A 22,049-nucleotide genomic window follows, 5' to 3' on the forward strand; every position below is an offset into this window, starting at 1 on the left:
CCTACCGTTCTGCTGTAAGTTACTTTTAGTACAAAGTGTGCATTGAAATTTGAATATTGATAAAAAACAGATGACATCATAAAATTAAGAATGCTGACTGTTGATTTAAGTCTGAGAAATAACTCACATTGCAAATGTGCACAAACGGGGAATTTATATGGAAATTTAAGATATATTTAACAATTTCTACTGATAGGGAAATACTGTACCTGGTCAGTTTTAATGGTGTTATTTCTTCTGGTGTAGAAATTATACATGTAATCCCCTTTGTTCTAAATACAGGTAGCTGAGCCCTGCTGTTTTTGATTTGATAATTTTCTTTCAGAGCATTGTAGTAGCTGTGTCGATTGCAATAATAACAACACTTGTGATTCTTGTGTTTGGACTATGGAAGTTCAGACAAAGACTCAGAGGTTTGTGCTTTTATTCTAAGTCCAAAATTAATAAATAGTTTGTTTGGCATTTCTCTACCGACAAATTTAGGTGTGGATTTTTTTATGCCTCTGAAGATGGAAATATTAAAATTGAACTATGTGTCATTTCTTCCATCTGTCGGTTTCTTTCTGTGTCTGGGCTTTAACTTTGCCATGCACTGTGCAATTTTGAAATAACGTGGCACAGTTGCTAGGCACACAGAGATAGCATGTTGCACGCAAGGCACATGTCCCTTCCCCGTAGTTCACACATAGATGTTTATCACAACAGAATGCTTCATATATGCCCAATAGGTGGTCATGTCTGGGCTGTAACTTTGTCATGCATAAGTGGAGTTTAAAATAACATGGCACAGGTCAAGGTCACACTAAGAGGTCTATGATTTTTTAAATCCGCATATATATGCACATAGGGTATAGTTGGTTGTGCCTCGGATGTAACTTTGTCAGGCACAGTTTTTTTTAAATAACATGCAACAAATGTTTGGAAACACAAAGGTCATTATCTATGGATGTGTTGTGTACAAGTCTCAAGCCCCTATATTGGCAAATAAAGATAATTGGCAAAAACATTATTATTGTTTTGAACTAGTGAACTATATATATTACATATTACTATTAATGAAATGTATTTTCCAAACCTGAGCAAAATCTCTTTTTTCCGGGCCCAGATTCAAGATTTTTACTTTTTGACATTTTACAATCCTTGAACTCACACTTTTGCTCTGGACAAGCATAATATACTTTGTAGTACAGTACTACAAAGTAAACTACTTAGTTTCATAATTCAAATGTGTATCCAAATATATATATTTTTTTAAAAGCATATTAATTCTAAATGTTTTCTATATGTGAGAATGTATTTATTATCATATGCCATTATGTTTCAGTGGCCCAGCAGAGCCATGGAAGTGGACACAAGAAGTACAGGTTCCGCAAGAGAGACAAGGTTCTCTTCTTTGGCAGAAAAATGCTCAGGAAGGTATGTTTATAGTTGTTGTCCACGCTAAGTTTTTGTTTTCTCTGGTTCAATTTAACTCCTCTTTTTTTCAAGGAAAAAGGGCTATTGTGATGACCTTGACATCATCCTCGTCATTTTGCAAAGTCTTTAACTTTGCCATTATTCCAAAACTGTTCAATGTGTTAAAATGCAACTTGGTACACAGTATGTAAAACTGTTGCAAATGACGGTACATGGTTAGCAAGTCACATAACTCGAGCTTAATAATTATTGAATTACTCTGCTTGTTCTACTAAAACAACAAAAGCAGGCTGTGTAAGTTTTGGCTTCGTGATGCTCTTGTTAAGTAATATGTTGATTTTTGTCAGTGTTCAGGGCTTTTCAGCTACAAGACAACAAACACCAAACAAGAGACTCAGCGCCTCAAGACAACAAACAAGAGACTCAGCACCTCAATACAACAAGCACCAAACAAGAGACACAGCTCCTCAACACAACAAGCACCAAACAAGAGACACTACTCCTCAACACAACAAGCACCAAACAAGAGACACATACACAACAAGCACCAAACAAGAGACACATCTCCTTAACACAACAAGCACCAAACAAGAGACACTACTCCTCAACACAACAAGCTCCAAACAAGAGACACATCTCCTCAACACAACAAGCACCAAACAAGAGACACATCTCCTCAACACAACAAGCACCAAACAAGAGACACATCTCCTCAACACAACAAGCACCAAACAAGAGACACATCTCCTCAACACAACAAGCACCAAACAAGAGACACATCTCCTCAATACAACAAGCACCAAACAAATGACACATCTCCTCAGCACAACAAGCACCAAACAAGAGACACATCTCCTCAACACAACAAGCACCAAACAAGAGACACATCTCCTCAACACAACAAGCACCAAACAAGAGACACATCTCCTCAACACAACAAGCACAAAACAAGAGACACTACTCCTCAACACAACAAGCACCAAACAAGAGACACTACTCCTCAACACAACAAGCACCAAACAAGAGACACATCTCCTCAACACAACAAGCACCAAACAAGAGACACATCTCCTCAACACAACAAGCACCAAACAAGAGACACAGCTCCTCAACACAACAAGCACCAAACAAGAGACACAGCTCCTCAACACAACAAGCACCAAACAAGAGACACATCTCCTCAACACAACAAGCACCAAACAAGAGACACATCTCCTCAACACAACAAGCACCAAACAAGAGACACTACTCCTCAATACAACAAGCACCAAACAAGAGACACTACTCCTCAATACAACAAGCACCAAACAAGAGACACTACTCTTCAATACAACAAGCACCAAACAAGAGACACTACTCCTCAACACAACAAGCACCAAACAAGAGACACTACTCCTCAACACAACAAGCACCAAACAAGAGACACATCTCCTCAACACAACAAGCACCAAACAAGAGACACTACTCCTCAACACAACAAGCACCAAACAAGAGACACTACTCCTCAACACAACAAGCACCAAACAAGAGACACTACTCTTCAATACAACAAGCACCAAACAAGAGACACTACTCCTCAACACAACAAGCACCAAACAAGAGACACTACTCCTCAACACAACAAGCACCAAACAAGAGACACATCTCCTCAACACAACAAGCACCAAACAAGAGACACATCTCCTCAACACAACAAGCACCAAACAAGAGACACTACTCCTCAACACAACAAGCACCAAACAAGAGACACTACTCCTCAACACAACAAGCACCAAACAAGAGACACTACTCCTCAACACAACAAGCACCAAACAAGAGACACTACTCCTCAACACAACAAGCACCAAACAAGAGACACTACTCCTCAACACAACAAGCACCAAACAAGAGACACTACTCCTCAATACAACAAGCACCAAACAAGAGACACTACTCCTCAACACAACAAGCACCAAACAAGAGACACTACTCCTCAACACAACAAGCACCAAACAAGAGACACTACTCCTCAACACAACAAGCACCAAACAAGAGACACATCAACACAACAAGCACCAAACAAGAGACACATCTCCTCAACACAACAAGCACCAAACAAGAGACACATCTCCTCAACACAACAAGCACCAAACATGAGACACATCTCCTCAACACAACAAGCACCAAACATGAGACACATCTCCACACAATAAGCACCAAACAAGAGACACATCTCCTCAACACAACAAGCACCAAACAAGAGACGCATCTCCTCAACACAACAAGCACCAAACAAGAGACGCATCTCCTCAACACAACAAGCACCAAACAAGAGACGCATCTCCTCAACACAACAAGCACCAAACAAGAGACACATCTCCTCAACACAACAAGCACCAAACAAGAGACACATCTCCTCAACACAACAAGCACCAAACAAGAGACACTACTCCTCAACACAACAAGCACCAAACAAGAGACACATCTCCTCAACACAACAAGCACCAAACAAGAGACACATCTCCTCAACACAACAAGCACCAAACAAGAGACACTACTCCTCAACACAACAAGCACCAAACAAGAGACACTACTCCTCAACACAACAAGCACCAAACAAGAGACACTACTCCTCAACACAACAAGCACCAAACAAGAGACACTACTCCTCAACACAACAAGCACCAAACAAGAGACACATCTCCTCAACACAACAAGCACCAAACAAGAGACACTACTCCTCAACACAACAATCACCAAACAAGAGACACATCTCCTCAACACAACAAGCACCAAACAAGAGACACATCTCCTCAACACAACAAGCACCAAACAAGAGACACTACTCCTCAACACAACAAGCACCAAACAAGAGACACTACTCCTCAATACAACAAGCACCAAACAAGAGACACTACTCTTCAATACAACAAGCACCAAACAAGAGACACTACTCCTCAACACAACAAGCACCAAACAAGAGACACTACTCCTCAACACAACAAGCACCAAACAAGAGACACATCTCCTCAACACAACAAGCACCAAACAAGAGACACATCTCCTCAACACAACAAGCACCAAACAAGAGACACTACTCCTCAACACAACAAGCACCAAACAAGAGACACTACTCCTCAACACAACAAGCACCAAACAAGAGACACTACTCCTCAACACGACAAGCACCAAACAAGAGACACTACTCCTCAACACAACAAGCACCAAACAAGAGACACTACTCCTCAACACAACAAGCACCAAACAAGAGACACTACTCCTCAATACAACAAGCACCAAACAAGAGACACTACTCCTCAACACAACAAGCACCAAACAAGAGACACTACTCCTCAACACAACAAGCACCAAACAAGAGACACTACTCCTCAACACAACAAGCACCAAACAAGAGACACATCAACACAACAAGCACCAAACAAGAGACACATCTCCTCAACACAACAAGCACCAAACAAGAGACACATCTCCTCAACACAACAAGCACCAAACATGAGACACATCTCCTCAACACAACAAGCACCAAACATGAGACACATCTCCACACAATAAGCACCAAACAAGAGACACATCTCCTCAACACAACAAGCACCAAACAAGAGACGCATCTCCTCAACACAACAAGCACCAAACAAGAGACGCATCTCCTCAACACAACAAGCACCAAACAAGAGACACATCTCCTCAACACAACAAGCACCAAACAAGAGACACATCTCCTCAACACAACAAGCACCAAACAAGAGACACATCTCCTCAACACAACAAGCACCAAACAAGAGACACTACTCCTCAACACAACAAGCACCAAACAAGAGACACATCTCCTCAACACAACAAGCACCAAACAAGAGACACATCTCCTCAACACAACAAGCACCAAACAAGAGACACTACTCCTCAACACAACAAGCACCAAACAAGAGACACTACTCCTCAACACAACAAGCACCAAACAAGAGACACATCTCCTCAACACAACAAGCACCAAACAAGAGACACTACTCCTCAACACAACAAGCACCAAACAAGAGACACATCTCCTCAACACAACAAGCACCAAACAAGAGACACATCTCCTCAACACAACAAGCACCAAACAAGAGACACTACTCCTCAACACAACAAGCACCAAACAAGAGACACTACTCCTCAACACAACAAGCACCAAACAAGAGACACATCTCCTCAACACAACAAGGACCAAACAAGAGACACATCTCCTCAACACAACAAGCACCAAACAAGAGACACTACTCCTCAACACAACAATCACCAAACAAGATACACATCTCCTCAATACAACAAGCACCAAACAAGAGACACATCTCCTCAATACAACAAGCACCAAACAAGAGACACATCTCCTCAACACAACAAGCACCAAACAAGAGACACTACTCCTCAACACAACAAGCACCAAACAAGAGACACTACTCCTCAACACAACAAGCACCAAACAAGAGACACTACTCCTCAACACAACAAGCACCAAACAAGAGACACTACTCCTCAACACAACAAGCACCAAACAAGAGACACTACTCCTCAATACAACAAGCACCAAACAAGAGACACTACTCCTCAACACAACAAGCACCAAACAAGAGACACTACTCCTCAATACAACAAGCACCAAACAAGAGACACTACTCCTCAATACAACAAGCACCAAACAAGAGACACTACTCCTCAACACAACAAGCACCAAACAAGAGACACATCAAAAGATTCTGAAATAAATGAGGTCACAGGGAATCTATTATTTGACATCATTGCACACTGGATAAACAAGAGCTTGGTGAAATTTTATGCTACTGGGCTCATGTCCCTACATTTGATAATCAAAACTGAATAATTGTGTATTTTTTGTCAGGTGAGCAGTTTCTCTCGGAACACCATAGGGCTGGGCCAGGGTAAAGGTCGTGGACAGATGAACAGAAAGGAAATAATGATTCTAGCAAAAAAGTAAGTAATATTTACTGCACTTGCTACATGAGTTATGAAATATACATAATTGAAAACAAGAGTGAAGCAAGTGTTGAGGATTGAGTGTAGTAACTGTTTTGAACCATATTGTCACAGTTAGCGTTTAATAAGTAGTGTGCGTAAATTTAAATATGGTTGTAATTTATCTGCACACTATTTATTTCATTGTAGGAGCTCTTCCAACTTGTTACTGTTCTGAAATGAGAATAAATGATTGAACAAAACATAAAATGTGATATGTGTACACTACATATGTATAAAATATTCTGTAATCTTATAATATAGTATTTAAGTAATTTTACTCATGGTATGTACTCTTATTAAGCATCAAGCTGGACTTACATTCATAAAACTAAAAGAAGTTTAATAAAACTTGAGAAAACTTCCATCCACCTGCCATCCTGAATTTTTTGTAGTCACTATTAATCTCTATACAGTACACAACAACTCCCATAGCGCCAAAGTATATAGAAGTTAGACAGTTTAGGGTGACATTTTTTTCCAAGTCTCCTCAAGCTTCAATCACATCGACAAAACAACAAAAGTAGAACAAGTTTTTAAACACAGGTAGTTTTAAAACAATTAAGAGATTGCCCTTTTTTATTTTCTTATTTTCAGGTTCTCTAAAATCCTACGGCTGAAGAAGGATCCATCCCAGCCAATGTTACAAAAGAAAGGACCTCCCAAGTCGTTCTTTGAGGAGGACGGGGCCGAGTTTGAAGACGGGGACCACAGAATCCCCTCCGAGGTCCTGTATATGCTTCGCAGTGTCCGGTCAGTATCAGGGGTCTCGCTTTTGTACTAAATTACAATATGCTTTCCAGTGCTTAATAATGTTTTGTTTTTTTTGCGAAATAACCTTTTGAGATCAGACACTTTTTTGAAAATTTTACCCATTATGCTATCGTAATAAAAGGTCAGCGTGCTCACAACTGGGACAGAATAAATAACATTATTTCCAAAATGATATGAGGAAAACCTTGAACAGCAATTGGATATTTCCACTGTAAACTAAGGGAGTGAAAATATCAACTTTAAAGCTGCACTCTCACAGATTTACCATTTTTACAACTTTTTTAATCCCCCGCCACGGAGTGGGGAGGGGATTATAGGAATGCACTTCGTCCGTCTGTCAGTCTGTCCGTCCGTCATTCTGGCTGTAACATTTTGTGTCCAGGCTATAACTTACTTATGCATTGATGGATTACCATATTACTTGGTACAAATGTTGTCCTCATTGAGACGATGTGCAGTGACCTTGACCTGGGTCCATACCACAAAGGTCAAGGTCGCATGAGTCATTTAAAGGTCATAGTACACAGGCTCATGTCCGCGCTATCAATTACTTTTGCATTGATGGATTACCATATTTCATGGTACAAATGTTGTCCTTATTGAGATGATGTGCAGTGACCTTGACCTGGGTCCATACCGCAAAGGTCAAGGTCACATCTGACATTTAAAGGTCATAGTACACATGCTTGTGTCCGGGCTTTTTACAATTAGTAGTGTAGACATGTCAATTCTTACTAGATTTATTGACCTTATACATTTCATGTACTTTCAGCAACAATAACTTAATTTGATCCAAGAACTCGAACCAATTGCAAGTTGTGCCAGTAATCCATCATGAAGCTTCGTGTCCATATTATGACAATGCTAAATAGAGGATAAGATATAAATGTTTAAATGAAAATGTTAAACAAGTTGCACAGATTGATACTTAGGGCACTCGACCAAGCATTATCATTATGTGCAACAAGTTTAGTATTTTAAAAAAAAACAATGGACACAAATGTGATAATATATTTATAACATGTGTTTTCTCTTCAAAAGCAGCAAAACAATGTTATGATGGCACCACATTAGATATGTATCACTTTATCGAAAATACTTAAGGCTTGCTATTTCATCGATGTTATAAATCAAGGACTCATTTTCCTTCTTTTCATCTTACCTACACTACACACAATATGAATAACTTTAACAAATATCCTTTTATAATATGTTCAAATATCCAAGAATATTTAGGTCAAACAACATGTATTTCCAAATTTTTGCATAAATATCTGCAAACCAATGATAAAAGATTGATGATGAAAAATCAGAGTGCAGATTTGCATATTTCTGTTAGAAAATTAATGTTTTATGGCTTAAACCGTTACTAATGGTTTAAAACATGATTTTTTGAACTTAAATATAAAAATATGCGATCTATTTTTTGTTGGTAGTCTTATATCAGTGGTTTCCATGGATTTTCGCCAAAAATGGCTCGTTCCAAGACAAAAAATAAAAAAGATGTCAAAACGTTCAATATTTGAAAGTGCAGCTTTAAGAACTACTTTCATCATCAATTATAGTTACTTCCCTTAGATCAAAACTGAACTAATTATGTCAAAATAACAATTTGATTTTAAATAAATATTGCATATGCTTCAATAAAGATTTTATGGAAATAAAAACAACTTACTGTTTATATGAGAAATAGCAATTTCATTTTTTAAATGTTTTTTAGCTGGACTATTCAAAGAATAAAGAGGCTTTACTACTCAGCCTTGCGTTGGCGTCCAATTTAACCTTTAGGGCAAGTTGGAATTTTCACTTATAATCCAATACTTTTCATTCAGTTAAAATTTGGATATTGTGGGCCTTATGTTAAACAAGTCAGAAGTTACAGAATTCACTTTATTGAGCAAAGTAAGAACAAAATATTTTATGTTTTAGCAAAATTAACAAATTGCTAATACGAAAACAATTATTAAATGTCACAGCACAAAAAAAGAAAGAAGAAAAAAAGGTTGTTTTGATTTTAGTTTTTGCAGATTTGAGGGAAGTTTGTGTTCGCCTCCTTCTTTATATTGGCGAGCTGCTCATATTTATGATAATAAACATGGATAATGCAACAATTTATGGACTTCGAAATGGCAAACAACTAGTTCACTGAACAAGCTGTCTAGATTGGAAGTGTTCTCTGCTTATCCTCATGGTTCTTTGAAGAACATGAGAACCATGTTCCTGAATATTTACATGCTACTAGAGCTAAAGTTAGATAATTTTATGTATTTAAAAGTTTACAGGTTTTACCAGTTTTAATGGTCAGGCTATTTTTAGCAATGCGAAAGTAGTTCCGAGATTACACACAGTACTCGCATGATACGGAATCAGAAAACGACAGTATCATGATAAGGATTTTTAGCTCGACTATTCGAAGAATAGGAAGAGCTATACTACTCGCCCAAGCATCGGCGTCAGCGTAATACTTTGATTAAAGTTTTGCATGTAAGCACCTTTAAGTCATTATCTCAGTAAATACATCATGTTTTGCATTGAATCTTTAGATATGTATTCCCAACTATCTAACCTACTAAATTAATGAAGTAAGATAACACTTATTTGAATTTAATGCAAATAATGGGCCTTTATTATTTGACTAAGAAATTTGGTTAAGGTTTTGTATGTAAGCAAACATAGGTTAATATCTCAGCAACTACTTGATGTATTGCATTGAGACTTTATACAATGATACTTAACCATCCAATCTACTTAAATAACCAAGTAAGATAACTAGTTTGTATTTAATTCAAATTATGGCCTTTTTTTATTTGACATAGAAACCCGAATACATCATGTATTGCATTGAAACTTTATACACAGGCTCCCAACCATTCAACCTTCTTAATTAATCAGGAAAGATAACTCTATCTTGCATATTATATCATTTTTGCCCCCTTATTATGTGACTGAAAAACTTCTAATTAAGGTTTTGCATGTTAGCACACAACCACCCAATCTACTTGAATAACCAAGTTTGATAACTGTATTTTGCAAATAATGGCCCTTTATTATTGGACTTAGAAATTCTGGTTAGGTTCTGCATGTAACCACATTTATGTTAATTTCTCAGCATATGCATCATGTATTGCATTGAAATCTAATCTAAATATACAGTGATCCATGTTTTGCCAAAACTTTTCAATCCTTACACGAAAGCGGGGTAATTGTCGAGCGCTGTCTCTGTGACAGCTCTTGTTTATTTTGATTATAGAAAATTATTTTGACACTCATGAAATAGGATACGATCTTACTCAACATTTTTCCTCTATATATTTCAGAATACTGAACCTAAAGTTGATATTGAAAGTGCTTTAGCCTAATTTGATGAAATATAACAATTATCTCACTGAAACAAACAATTAGCCTCCATTTATTTTAGCTTGATTGTGAAGGGTTGGAAGGTGATATGAATGACACCTGTTGTGGCCTTTTTGAAGATGCCAAGAGTATAAGTATATTCCATGGCCGAGAGTGTAAGATAGGTTCATTCCGACCAGATTGTAGGGTGTGCGAGGGTCAAGATGAGCCTATTTTACACAAGCAGCTTTGGCAGATGCTTTTTCTCCCACCTCGGTTAAACAAAATTAAGTAAATATTTATTTTTTGCTAGAACTTTTTTGTGCTTAGTGAAAATAATTGCATATGGATATGCGATAATTCGTGATTGTCATGGATATGCGCGCAGTGATTCAGATTATGTTAATAGTAGAATCGGTCTTTATATAGTCCTACAGAGAGTGAAGCATTATTTCTTGAAAGGTGCATGAAAACTGTTTTATGGTGACATTTGAAGCGAGAAATAATTAATTAGCGTTTTAAATATTGCAAGACAAGACAAGGTTTCCATGATGCTACAGACGACAGTCTTCAACAAGGGAGGTAATTACAATGTGGTGACCATTAAAAAGGAGTTCCATACGGGCATTTTATCTTCGCCCGTGGGCAAGATAAGAATTTCTAGCATGGTTAAATTATTGGATCTACTTATCTGAGGTGGGAGAAAAGGTTATCCTGGTGAGGCCCAAACTCATGAACTATTAGGTTGGACGGAGAAATCCATACCATTAGACCATTATCACTGGGAAAGCAGTTAAACCAACAGTCCCTTTTAAATTTGAAAAAGTTTGAGTCCCAAAGACAATTTCAAAACAAATGATAGTATGGTCTTCTCTGTTTTATGTCAAATTTTCTAAATATATGATCCCTAAGATAGAATCCAAGATCTGCTAAATATAAGACATAACCCTGACATTGACACCACTTGTCATACTCATGAGGATATTGGCCAAATACTTGTCAACAATTTTTGCATAAGCAAACAAAATCCCCTGATATTTATGTTGTAAATGTTGTATGATAGTATATAAAAATTATGTGAAATAATTTTTTGAAATTAAATAGTATACAATTAATACAAAAGGAATAGTAAATAAACCTAGGAGAAGGCTTAAACTCATAAACACGGGGAATCTTATCCGACTATTAAAAACATGGTTGGGGCATTTACCCAATTTCTGGTTGAGTCGGTCTAGTCATAGCGTGAGTTTAAATCCCATTTATTTAATCCAGTTAAGTTTTTGGTGCTATTTTCTTGTGCTGCTCCTTACATGAAATAAAACATTACAGGGTGTTTGGTCACTTTGAGAAGCCGCTGTTTCTGGAGCTATGTCGCCACATGGAGAGCAAGTTTGTCCCGGCTGGCAGCTACCTGTTCAGAATTGGCGACCAGGATGACTGTATATATGTTGTACAGAGTGGCAAGATCAATGTCTACATTTCTGAAGGGGTAAGTTAACTATGCTGTGCTTTAGCATTAGATACAAGTAGAATTTCGTTATATTTGATTGTGATGTTAAATTTGTTTGTAAGTTCTGATACATGTATTTCTGTACTTGTTCTTCTTTTTACAAACACCCTTTGACTTCATGCTTTTTCAGCAGATAACCCAAACTTTATGAGCATGCTCTCCATTTTGTTTGGCAACTACTTGACTGATGTAGGCCATTTTATGCCATGCAGGAGTTATCACCATATTATAGATATATGCATTCTTTCTTATGTGCATGAAAAGCAGTGCAAATTGCATGAAATGTTTACTAAAATAATTATAGTCACCTTTTTCTGACCACATTCAATGATAAACAAGATATGAGCATTGTTGATTTTATTTCAGGGTAGTGATTACCTTGTGAAGGAGGTTGGGACTGGAGACAGCATTCACAGTCTGCTCAGTATCCTTGATTTTATCACGGTAAGTAGGACGGCTTTGTAGTAACAGGGTCACTCTGATCAATGAGCTTTTGTTTGTACTCGTACATGCAAAAATTTGTGTGCCAAGTGAAATTTAATGAACTTACATGCATAAAAGAACTTTAGCAATTTATGCACCCACAAATAGGGGGGAGGGTGGCATATAGATTTGCATAGATGTGCATGCATCAGTCCATCCGAAAGTATTTTGCAAACTTGTGTCACTTAAAACGCCAAAACTATTACACCTAGAGTCAAGAAACCTTTGTGAAATGTTATTTAGGTGATGAAGTTCTGCATCTGGGGTTTTGTTTCAAACTGCTCTTAGTAAAACCAGAGTTATTGCCCTTGAATTAGCAAAATTGGCATTTCTGGACTTGTGTGTCTCAAATCTCCAAAACTGTATTATCTAGAGACATGAAACCTTAGGGGAATGATAATAGAGTGATGAAGTTGTGCACCTTGGGTTTTATTTCTTGCTGCAACAAGTAAAACTAGAGTTATGATCCTTGAATTAGCCCTTGTGTCGCTCATAACCCAACAAATATTTCACCTTGAGTCAAGAAACCTTGGCGGAATGTTATTAAGTTGATGAAGTTGTGCCCTTTGGGTTTAATTTCTCGCTAAAATTAGTAAAACGAGTTATGGCCCTTGGATTAGCTAAATTGGCATGTATGGACTTGTGTCCCGCAAAACTGTTTCGCCTATAGTCAAGAAACCTTGGTGGAATGTTATTTAGGTGATGAAGATGTGCAAACCAGAGTTTTGGGCTGTTTATAAGCCAAAACTGGCATTTCTTGACTTGTGTCTCTCAAAAGTCCAAAACTGCAATGTATTTAACCAAGAGTCTTGAATGGTACCGGGATTGTTGTTGGGGTAATGAAGTTGTGCTCCTGGGAATATTTCGTTTCCCGCTGCAGTTAGTAAAACTAGAGTTAGTAAAACCCTTCAATTGCCAAAAAATGGCATTTCTGGACTTGTGCTGATCCAAACTTCGAAACTATTTCATCTAGAGTCATGAAACTTAGGGCAGGGCTCGACATTAACCACTGCCCGATTGCCCGGGGCAAGTAATTTTTGCAGGCGGGCAGTAGTTTTTAGAATCTACCTGCCCGATCGGGCAGTAACAAAAAAAACTTGTCATAGTGGCGACTTTTCTAGTAAAAAATAGTAGTCCGTACTCTCCTTCTTGGAGAGTATTTATCAAACCGAAACTAATGCACTCATTGGTTGTTGACTCGAAAAATAGGGTCAAACGGAGCTCCTCTGACATTTTCATTCGAAACTATGATGGCGAAGACTGCCGAATATTTTCCGATAGAGCTCGAGTAATTCCATCTAGATCTGTTGGCCAATCGCGTGAGCTGCACCAAATCCAAATAGCTAGCATTCCAGTTAATGCCCTCACAATGTACACAAATGGCGTTTTGACAGTCGACACTGTTTTTTTAATGTTTCAAACGAAAAAAAAGGCTAAGTCATCCGAGAAAAAGTATGAAAAGAAACTAAAACAACGCTGGGTAGAGTCTTGGGGAAACAATTTTCCTGGACTCAGACGCAGCGAGAATGGTAATTTTGGCTATTTTTCGGACTGCTCGAATTTTCGGATGCTCGGTTTTTGGAACTTTACGAGTTCACTTTACATTGCGATAAATTGTAATTTACTTCAGAATAAAGGAGGATTACAAGGCTAAGATAAGAGGTTGACTGTTCATTCGTATAATTCAATTTTATTTCATCCTTAATAATTTGAATGTATGTGCTAAGTTACAAATTTCATGACAACTGATTTATTTCAAATACAGCAAGCCCTGATGTGCAGGTTGAATCTGGAAATGGGTTATAACAACAAAATGAGCCCAAACAAATTGGGCAAGTAAAAAATCCATTCGGGCAAGTGAAAATGGCTAGGTGGTTGCCCTTCGGGCAACCAAGTATTAGAATAAGCGTCAAGCCCTGACTTAGGGGAATGTTGATCAGATACAACGAGAGTTTTGGCCCTTGAATTAGCAAAAGTTGGCATTTTTGGACTTGTTGATCTTATGTTCCTCATAACTTCAAAATTATTAGTCAAACACGCATGAGATCTTTCAGGAATGTATTTGATGTTATTTAGTTGTGGAACTGATGCACATTATGGAGAATGGACAAAATAATGGCCCTTCTTTTTGTGACAAATGCTGCATGTGGGGTCATCCGTGTTCTATGGACACATTTCTAGTGCAACTACACTTCTTTCATACGTAAATAAGAAATTATTAAATGCTATTACATGTGATTATATTTTGTTGATTTTTTTTCTCAAGGGAAAGCCTCAGCCATACAAGACGGTGTCAGGTCGTGCAGTTGTGGACTCCACCATTTTAAAGTATGAAACATTTGTTCTTGCTCACATTGTATTTACAGACACAGGCAACTGCTTTCACACTACTTTCACACCAAGCACTAGTGTGTCTCCGTGTTGACCAATACATGGATGAATTAATGCTTTCACGATCTTTCGCGTAAAATTAATATCAGAAAAATTTTCAGACTGATATTATGTGCGTTATGTGTTTTTCTATAGAGGAACTCGTTGATTGTCTGAAAATGGTAAGAGTTCCCTAGTGGTTTGCAAATAAGCTTTGTGCCGGCCGATCTTCAATCCTTTTGTAATATATTTTGATTGTAAATTTGTCTTTAAATTAATATTTAATTCACTATAGTTATCACCCTGTCAGTCTGTCTCTCTATCTGTCTGTTTGTCTGTCCACATTTTTCATGGTTTTTCATAATAATGTTAATACCATTGAATATATCAACTTCAGACTTACTCACAATAACAATGTGTTCTATTTTAACGTTAATGTTGTTGTTGTTGTTGTAGTTGGTTTTGTAATAATGATTGCCGTTTAATTTTTGTCATATAAATTCTGGTTAAGGTTTTGCATGTACGCACCTATATGTTAATATGTTAGCAACTACTTAATGTATTGCATTGATGCTTTATTCAACGGTACTCAACCATCCAACCAAATTGACTTTAACCAAGTTAGAGAACTGTTTTTAATGCAAAAAAAGTCATTTATCATTTGACAAACAAATTCTGGATAAGGTTTTGCATGTTAGCACATATAAGTCAATAACTCTGCAACTACTTGATGTATTGCATTGAAACTTTATACAACCAAGTATGATAACTCTATCTTGCATATAATGTAGATTTTGCTCCTTTATTTTTTACTGGTTAAGACATTTCACCAAAACTTCGCAATCCTTAAACTTAAAAGCTGTGACAGCTCTTATTAATCATCTTACAATCGTTGAAGATATCAACTTTAAACTTCATGATAACAATGCGCTCTTTCGTATAAAGTTATATTACTCCAACTTAAATATTGTAAGAGAAATGGCACTTAGTAACTTTCAAAAATTACATAGTTTTCATGTTTTTTATTAATCACCTTTTAACCATTGAATATAATGACTTTGAATTTCATACATTTACAGTAACAATGTGCTTTTTCCTTACAAAGTATATAACACTATCTTAAGTATTCTAAGCCCTAAGTTTTTTAAAAATTACCCATTTTTCATGTTTTTTCCTACTAGTTTTACAACCATTGAAAAAATCAACTTTATATCCTTACCCACAGTCACAATGGGCTCTTTAAAGGCACAGTGGTCAAAATTAGCAAAAGCCCACAAGCCCTACACTGGTAAAATGCTTTCCAGCTCAAATTCTGGATTTTATATAGCAGGGCTTTTTCAAAAATGCCAAGCAAAAAATTCAGAATTTGGGCTTATTCATACAAAAGTCTTATTTCGATGACTGAAGGCAAGTAAATATTGATATTGATTATTTAAAATTACACATGTTTCTTTTTGTTTCTTAATAACCTTAAACTATTGAAGATATCAACTTCATACACTTACTCACAGTAACAATTATGCTCTTTCTTGACAGCTATATAACTTCCAATTTTTCATATTGTCATATTTATGGCTCTTTGTTACTTATTATACCCCCGACAAACAAAGTTTGAAGGGGGTATATTGGAGTCACCCTGTGGTCGGTCGGTCGGTTGGTTTGTCGGTCAGTCCGTTGCAATTTACCTTGTCCGGAGCATAACTTAAAAACTACTGGATGGAATTGGATTAAACTCCATACAATGGTAGAGCATAATGAGAGGAAGTGCAGTGTACAATAACCATAACTCTAATTCTTGCTTATTACTGAGTTATTGCCCTTTGTTACTTTTTTTTGTCCGCAGTATAACTTGAAAAGTACTGGATAGAATTCATTTGAACTTCATACAATGGTAAAGCACAATGAGAGGAAGTGCAGTGTTCAATAACCATAACTCTACTTTAGCTAATTACTGAGTTATTGCCCTTTATTTGTTTTTTTTGCTGTCAGTTATTTTTTCCAGACATTAACTTGCAAACTACTTGATGGAATTTATTGAAACTTCATACAATGGTAAAGCACAATGAGAGGAAAGTGCAGTGTACAAGAACCGCAATTCTATTTCAGCTGATTACAGAGTTATGGCCTTTAATACTTTTTCTTGTCCCGAGCATAACTTGAAAACTATTGGATGGAATTTAATAAAGCTTCAAACAGTGATAGATCATAATGAGAGGAAGTGCAGTGTACAGGAAACGCAATTCTATTTCAGCCAATTACAGAGTTATTCCCCTTTGTTACTTTTTTCTTGTCCGGAGCATAACTTGAAAACTACCGGATGGAATGTAATAAAACTTTATACAATGGTACAGCACAATGAGAAGGAGTTCAGTGTACCTGAATCATTACAATATTTTAGCAAATTACAGAGTTATTGCCTTTTTCTGTGTTGTTTTTTTTGTCAAACTTTTGTCCGGACAATAACTTGAAAACTACTAGATGGAATTTCATAAAACTTCATACAATGATAAATCATAATAAGAGGAAGTGCAGTGTACAGGAACCACAACTACATTTTAGCTAATCACAGAGTTAGTGCCCTTTGTTACTTCATAAAAAAAGGCAATCAGTGATAACAGTTTAAATAAAGTTCATGGAAGAACCAAGTTGATGAATACATAAAGTTCAGGCAAAAGAGGTTTGTTTATATTTCACATACATTTTTAGTGCTCTTTTGATTGTTTATTTTCAATCAAAATTTTGTCCCTCAGCATAACTGGAAATTTTATTGATTGACATGTGAACTTGTGCAATGCACAACAATTATATAAGTGTTTTTTTCTAATTTTAACAATAACAATCGGAAATGTACAAAATAAAAAAATAAAAACCATCCATAACATTTTATGTGTTTTCCTTTCTAAATATGTTTACATAAATCATTACTTATAACAGCTGGTATAAAAAAAAAGTAACTTAACTCATTTATAGATGGTCATAGGCAATCATATATTCTGTGCTTTAGAACATCAAATATATCAGTATTAACATCTCAGTATTAGCATCACTGATATTGTTTAAAGCCTTTTTTCTAACTTTTAAAAACATAATCAAAAAATCAAAACTGACGATAGTCCAGAAAATAAAGTTGTCATTTATAGGTTGGCTTTCCAAATAGTTGACTGCAATTTCATATCATGGCGGCGTTCGGGGGTATTAATCACCTTCAGTGATAGCTCTAGTTTAAAATAGATTGAGAATATTTGAAAGCTAATTGAATGAAACTTGAAACATCAATACAGAAAAGGCAATGTACCGGTAGTGTTTTTGAAAGTACATAAAGTCCAATATGAATATGTGCAAAGTGATTAGTGGATGCAACTTACTGATTGGAAAAAATACATGTATGTTGATCATCTCACTTTGCTTCATATTCCTGGCTTTATCTTCTTAGATTGTTTGGTAAGTGTATCCAACAATTTCCTCTATAATCCATGACAAATTTAGATATATCTGAATTCTGGAACATAAATCAGTCCTGGTAAAAGAGAATCATTTTCTCAGAATGGCTCATATTTCCATAGTTTCCGCACTTCACTTTGAACATGCCCTCAAACCACTCCGCAATTCAGTTATATGCTATCATTAGGGCCCCTATCACATCCTGTGATGGCTCTACTGTAGTTTGTCTTCGATGTATGTAACAGTTCTTATAAACTCTGGTGTTCTTCTCGCTAGATGGTAATGATTCTAAATACCAGATTTTAAAATAAGCTTGCCTGAAATTCCACAGGTGCATTAAGTATTTTCAAGTCAGTGTCACTGTATCCCGTTGGTGCCAACTTAACAGAGGTTCATCTGTATTTTAAAGCCTTAAGTTGGACTAAATGTATTAAACTTTTAATGCTTTATACAAACGGTTTTTGATCCTTGAAATATATACATATGTTGTATATTCAATAACTAAAAAAAAGTTGTAATATTGTTATAGCTGCTATGCCATTGTCGGTAAAATAAAAGGTTGAGGTATTTTCATGGCCTGAGTGCTGTTGTTAGAGTCTTGTAAACAATTTCAAGCTAGGCCATCAATTAAGAACTGTTCAAGATGGTCCCATGGAAATTGGTACATAGTCACATAGAACTTAGAACACTTGTTACAGGTGACAATTCACGTACATGTAGTAAATAGCAAGGCTTAAGTTATTGTTGACTTATGCCCTTTATAGGCTGAGAAAACATGATAATGTTGGCATATGCTCACTGTGCTCTTGTATAACAGATATCACACATGATTTATGTGTTTCAGGCTCCCAGCGTCTGCATTCCAGTCTCTGTTCCACAGATTTCCAGAGTCTCTTGTCAGAGTGGTTCAGGTATGTACACTCATTCTTCATGGCCATAAAAAGTTTTGTGACCTGTTTTTCACTTCAAACTAGCATTTATAGTCTCACTGATACTTGCATAAATCATTTTCCTTTTGCTATTGTACATGTCATTCTTAACTTGTACAATGAACCCATACTGAGATGATGTAGTGCACTAAATGTAATGTAGCCAACATGTAGGTGTATCTATAGATGTAGTGTTCCGCAACCTCTATATTGGTATATGATTATTGTTTGTCCATATTTACCAGGTGATTATGGTTCGGCTCCAGCGGGTGACCTTCACTGCCTTGCACAACTACCTGGGGCTGAGTAGTGAACTCATTAACAGGGTACGTCAGCAAACACGCTATTCATTATACAGTGTATTGTTTTAAACATGTAGTCCTTATTTCTCGATAATTTAGATTTGGCCATATTGGTTTGGTTTAAATTTCGTGGGGCTATATTTCACTACATAGTTAATAAGTAACCTGATTAATTTATGAAACATCATTAACATTAACTCACCACAAATTTAGACAAAGTATTTCATATAACATTATTTCAGCAAAATTTTTATGGGTTTTTTTTATGTATGATGCTACTGCTCATGTAGGCAACCAATTGATATGGAGCTGAATTTAATTACGACCACTGATCATGATTACTTACTTTGTTTAGACCAAGAGTATCCAAGTCCATGTGTGTTTGATTGTCCATGGTTATCATGTTACTAGTAAATCCATCTTTTGTTTGGTTTTAATACAGTTAAACTGCAATCGCTCGAGGACGCCGGGGACCGAGCCCAAACCTCGAGGGAACCGATGTTTCGAATGACTCATATTTCAATTTTCCAGTCTGTGGTGAAATATATTTCAGTGTATTTTAAGTTTGAAGTCGTCATACCGACTGTACTAAGACACGATTATGTGTTGCGTTGTGGAAAATCGCTCATATGTTCAAAGGCTGTCGAATACAAAATGTATACTTAAAATAAAAGAAATATCAATAAATGGAAATGTTTATTTTTACAAATTTACAGATTCCGATGTTGGATCGATAGGGTAGTGTTTACCGTATTTTCTCGACTATAAGACGGGGAAATTAGGTCCCGATTTTTACCCCCAAAGTAGGGGACCCGTCTTATAAGCGAGTCGATAAAATATTAAAAAAAGATTCAAGTTAAAATCAGTAAAATTTTACATAGGGTATTCGTCTATCCAGTATATCGTCTGCTGATACAAGTATGGGGCAATTAAGTAAACAACAATACGAAATCTCTTCACCTCGCGTGCTCTGACGTCACACAGTGTACAGTTATATCTGCATTTTTTCTCATGGCGCGTGTCAGTATAATTAGTTTGACAGATATATCAAATCAATAAATTGGAATCTTAATATGATGTAGGTACCTAATGTCAATTTGATTAAGCAAACAAATGACAATGCGAATATGAATCCTTTATGTTCGTCGCCAATCAAGGGACAATATTGCCTAAAGCATTATTGCTAAACAAACACCTATTCATGCCTAGGCTTTTCGCAGTTATGTTATTGAAGCCATTTATTTTGCCGAAGAACTTCATTGGTGTCTTCAAAAAAAACATGCTAAAACAAACATATGTTGTTATTGATTAATTATTACAATTCCGATAAGTAACGACCTGTCCTGCAAACTTATGTACTCATTTTTAACCTACCTCCAAATAGAGAGCTCACAGTTGACCGCCATTTTCTTTGAGTAAAACAAAAACAGTTACCGCGAAAGTGGATAATTGTCCGTTGAGCTTGAACATTTTTACACATTAGGAAGAATTTTAGATTTGCTTAAAAATTGACCCCGTCTTATAAGCGAGTCGAAACAAAAAGCACCAGATTTCATGGGCAAAGTTAGGGGGCCGTCTTATAAGCAAATCGCCTTATAGTCGAGAAAATACGGTATTCATATTTTTATTACTCATTTATATTTCTCACAATTAACTTCTCGTCATTAACTTCTCATAATTATCTTCTCAAATGCCCATATCAACTAATATCGGTCATGCGTTAACAGTGATAAACAGTTTTTCACAAATTTTCTTTCAACTGCAATTTTTACAACTTGCGAAAATTTTAACAACTAGCAATTGTTTGTTTATTTTGGAACACGCGTTCGGGAAAATGTGTGAAATTATGACCTCGAGGGAGCAATAAGGTTTTGTGCATGATTTGTGTACTTGGGACCGAGTATATTGCTCGACTCCTCGACATAATTAGGTTTCGATGCAGCGTAGGAATATTTTATATGAAAATAGAAGGAAAACAGTTCAGGACTAAGCAGTGACCTCGAGGGAACGCCGGTTCTCAAAACGACCGCTTGTTCGAACGACCGCAGTTTTACTGTACATACTTATATTTTACATTAGAATGGTTTGGCTTTATGTCAATTAGCTTCAAGGTCTTGGGGGGTTTTTGTCAGATTACATGAAAGTCATTGAAATATATGATCAAAAGTTGCTATTTGTTAATTTGTGACTTATGCAGAGTCAAGGTGAAAGCTTGTAACAAATGTTACCTTTATAGCGCTGTGACATAGAGCTGAAGACCTTATCTATCCACGCTATAAGCTCTCAGGCAGCCAGTCGCTTTGGGGGTTACAGTAGCATGGGTATGTCTGAGTCTGAGGGGGAGAGAAGCGATGTACCTGGGGAAAGGAACACTTCACAAGGTATTGAAAATTTCATTAGTGAAACCGAATTTATCTGTGTACAACATGCTTATTATTGTTTTGTAATGTTCCAAGTTTCTAATGTTAAAAAGTCCTG

At 36.5% G+C, this 22,049-nt stretch overlaps 1 protein-coding gene across 7 annotated transcripts in view; it reads left to right on the plus strand.

Moving 5' to 3' along the window:
• The window catches only part of LOC128207397 (patatin-like phospholipase domain-containing protein 7), a 72,188-nt gene that overhangs the window by 500 nt on the left and 49,639 nt on the right, over window positions 1–22,049 (plus strand). For all 7 annotated transcript variants that reach the window (XM_052910280.1, XM_052910285.1, XM_052910281.1 and 4 more), the window contains exons 2-11: window positions 326–413; window positions 1,325–1,416; window positions 6,293–6,384; window positions 7,024–7,179; window positions 11,866–12,025; window positions 12,413–12,490; window positions 14,796–14,857; window positions 19,185–19,251; window positions 19,515–19,595; window positions 21,808–21,952. In XM_052910280.1, the coding sequence (XP_052766240.1) occupies window positions 326–413; window positions 1,325–1,416; window positions 6,293–6,384; window positions 7,024–7,179; window positions 11,866–12,025; window positions 12,413–12,490; window positions 14,796–14,857; window positions 19,185–19,251; window positions 19,515–19,595; window positions 21,808–21,952 (1,021 nt within the window). The remainder of the gene's footprint in view (window positions 1–325; window positions 414–1,324; window positions 1,417–6,292; window positions 6,385–7,023; window positions 7,180–11,865; window positions 12,026–12,412; window positions 12,491–14,795; window positions 14,858–19,184; window positions 19,252–19,514; window positions 19,596–21,807; window positions 21,953–22,049) is intronic.

This window comes from Mya arenaria, chromosome 11, assembly GCF_026914265.1.
Source record: "Mya arenaria isolate MELC-2E11 chromosome 11, ASM2691426v1".
NCBI lineage: Eukaryota > Metazoa > Mollusca > Bivalvia > Myida > Myidae > Mya > Mya arenaria.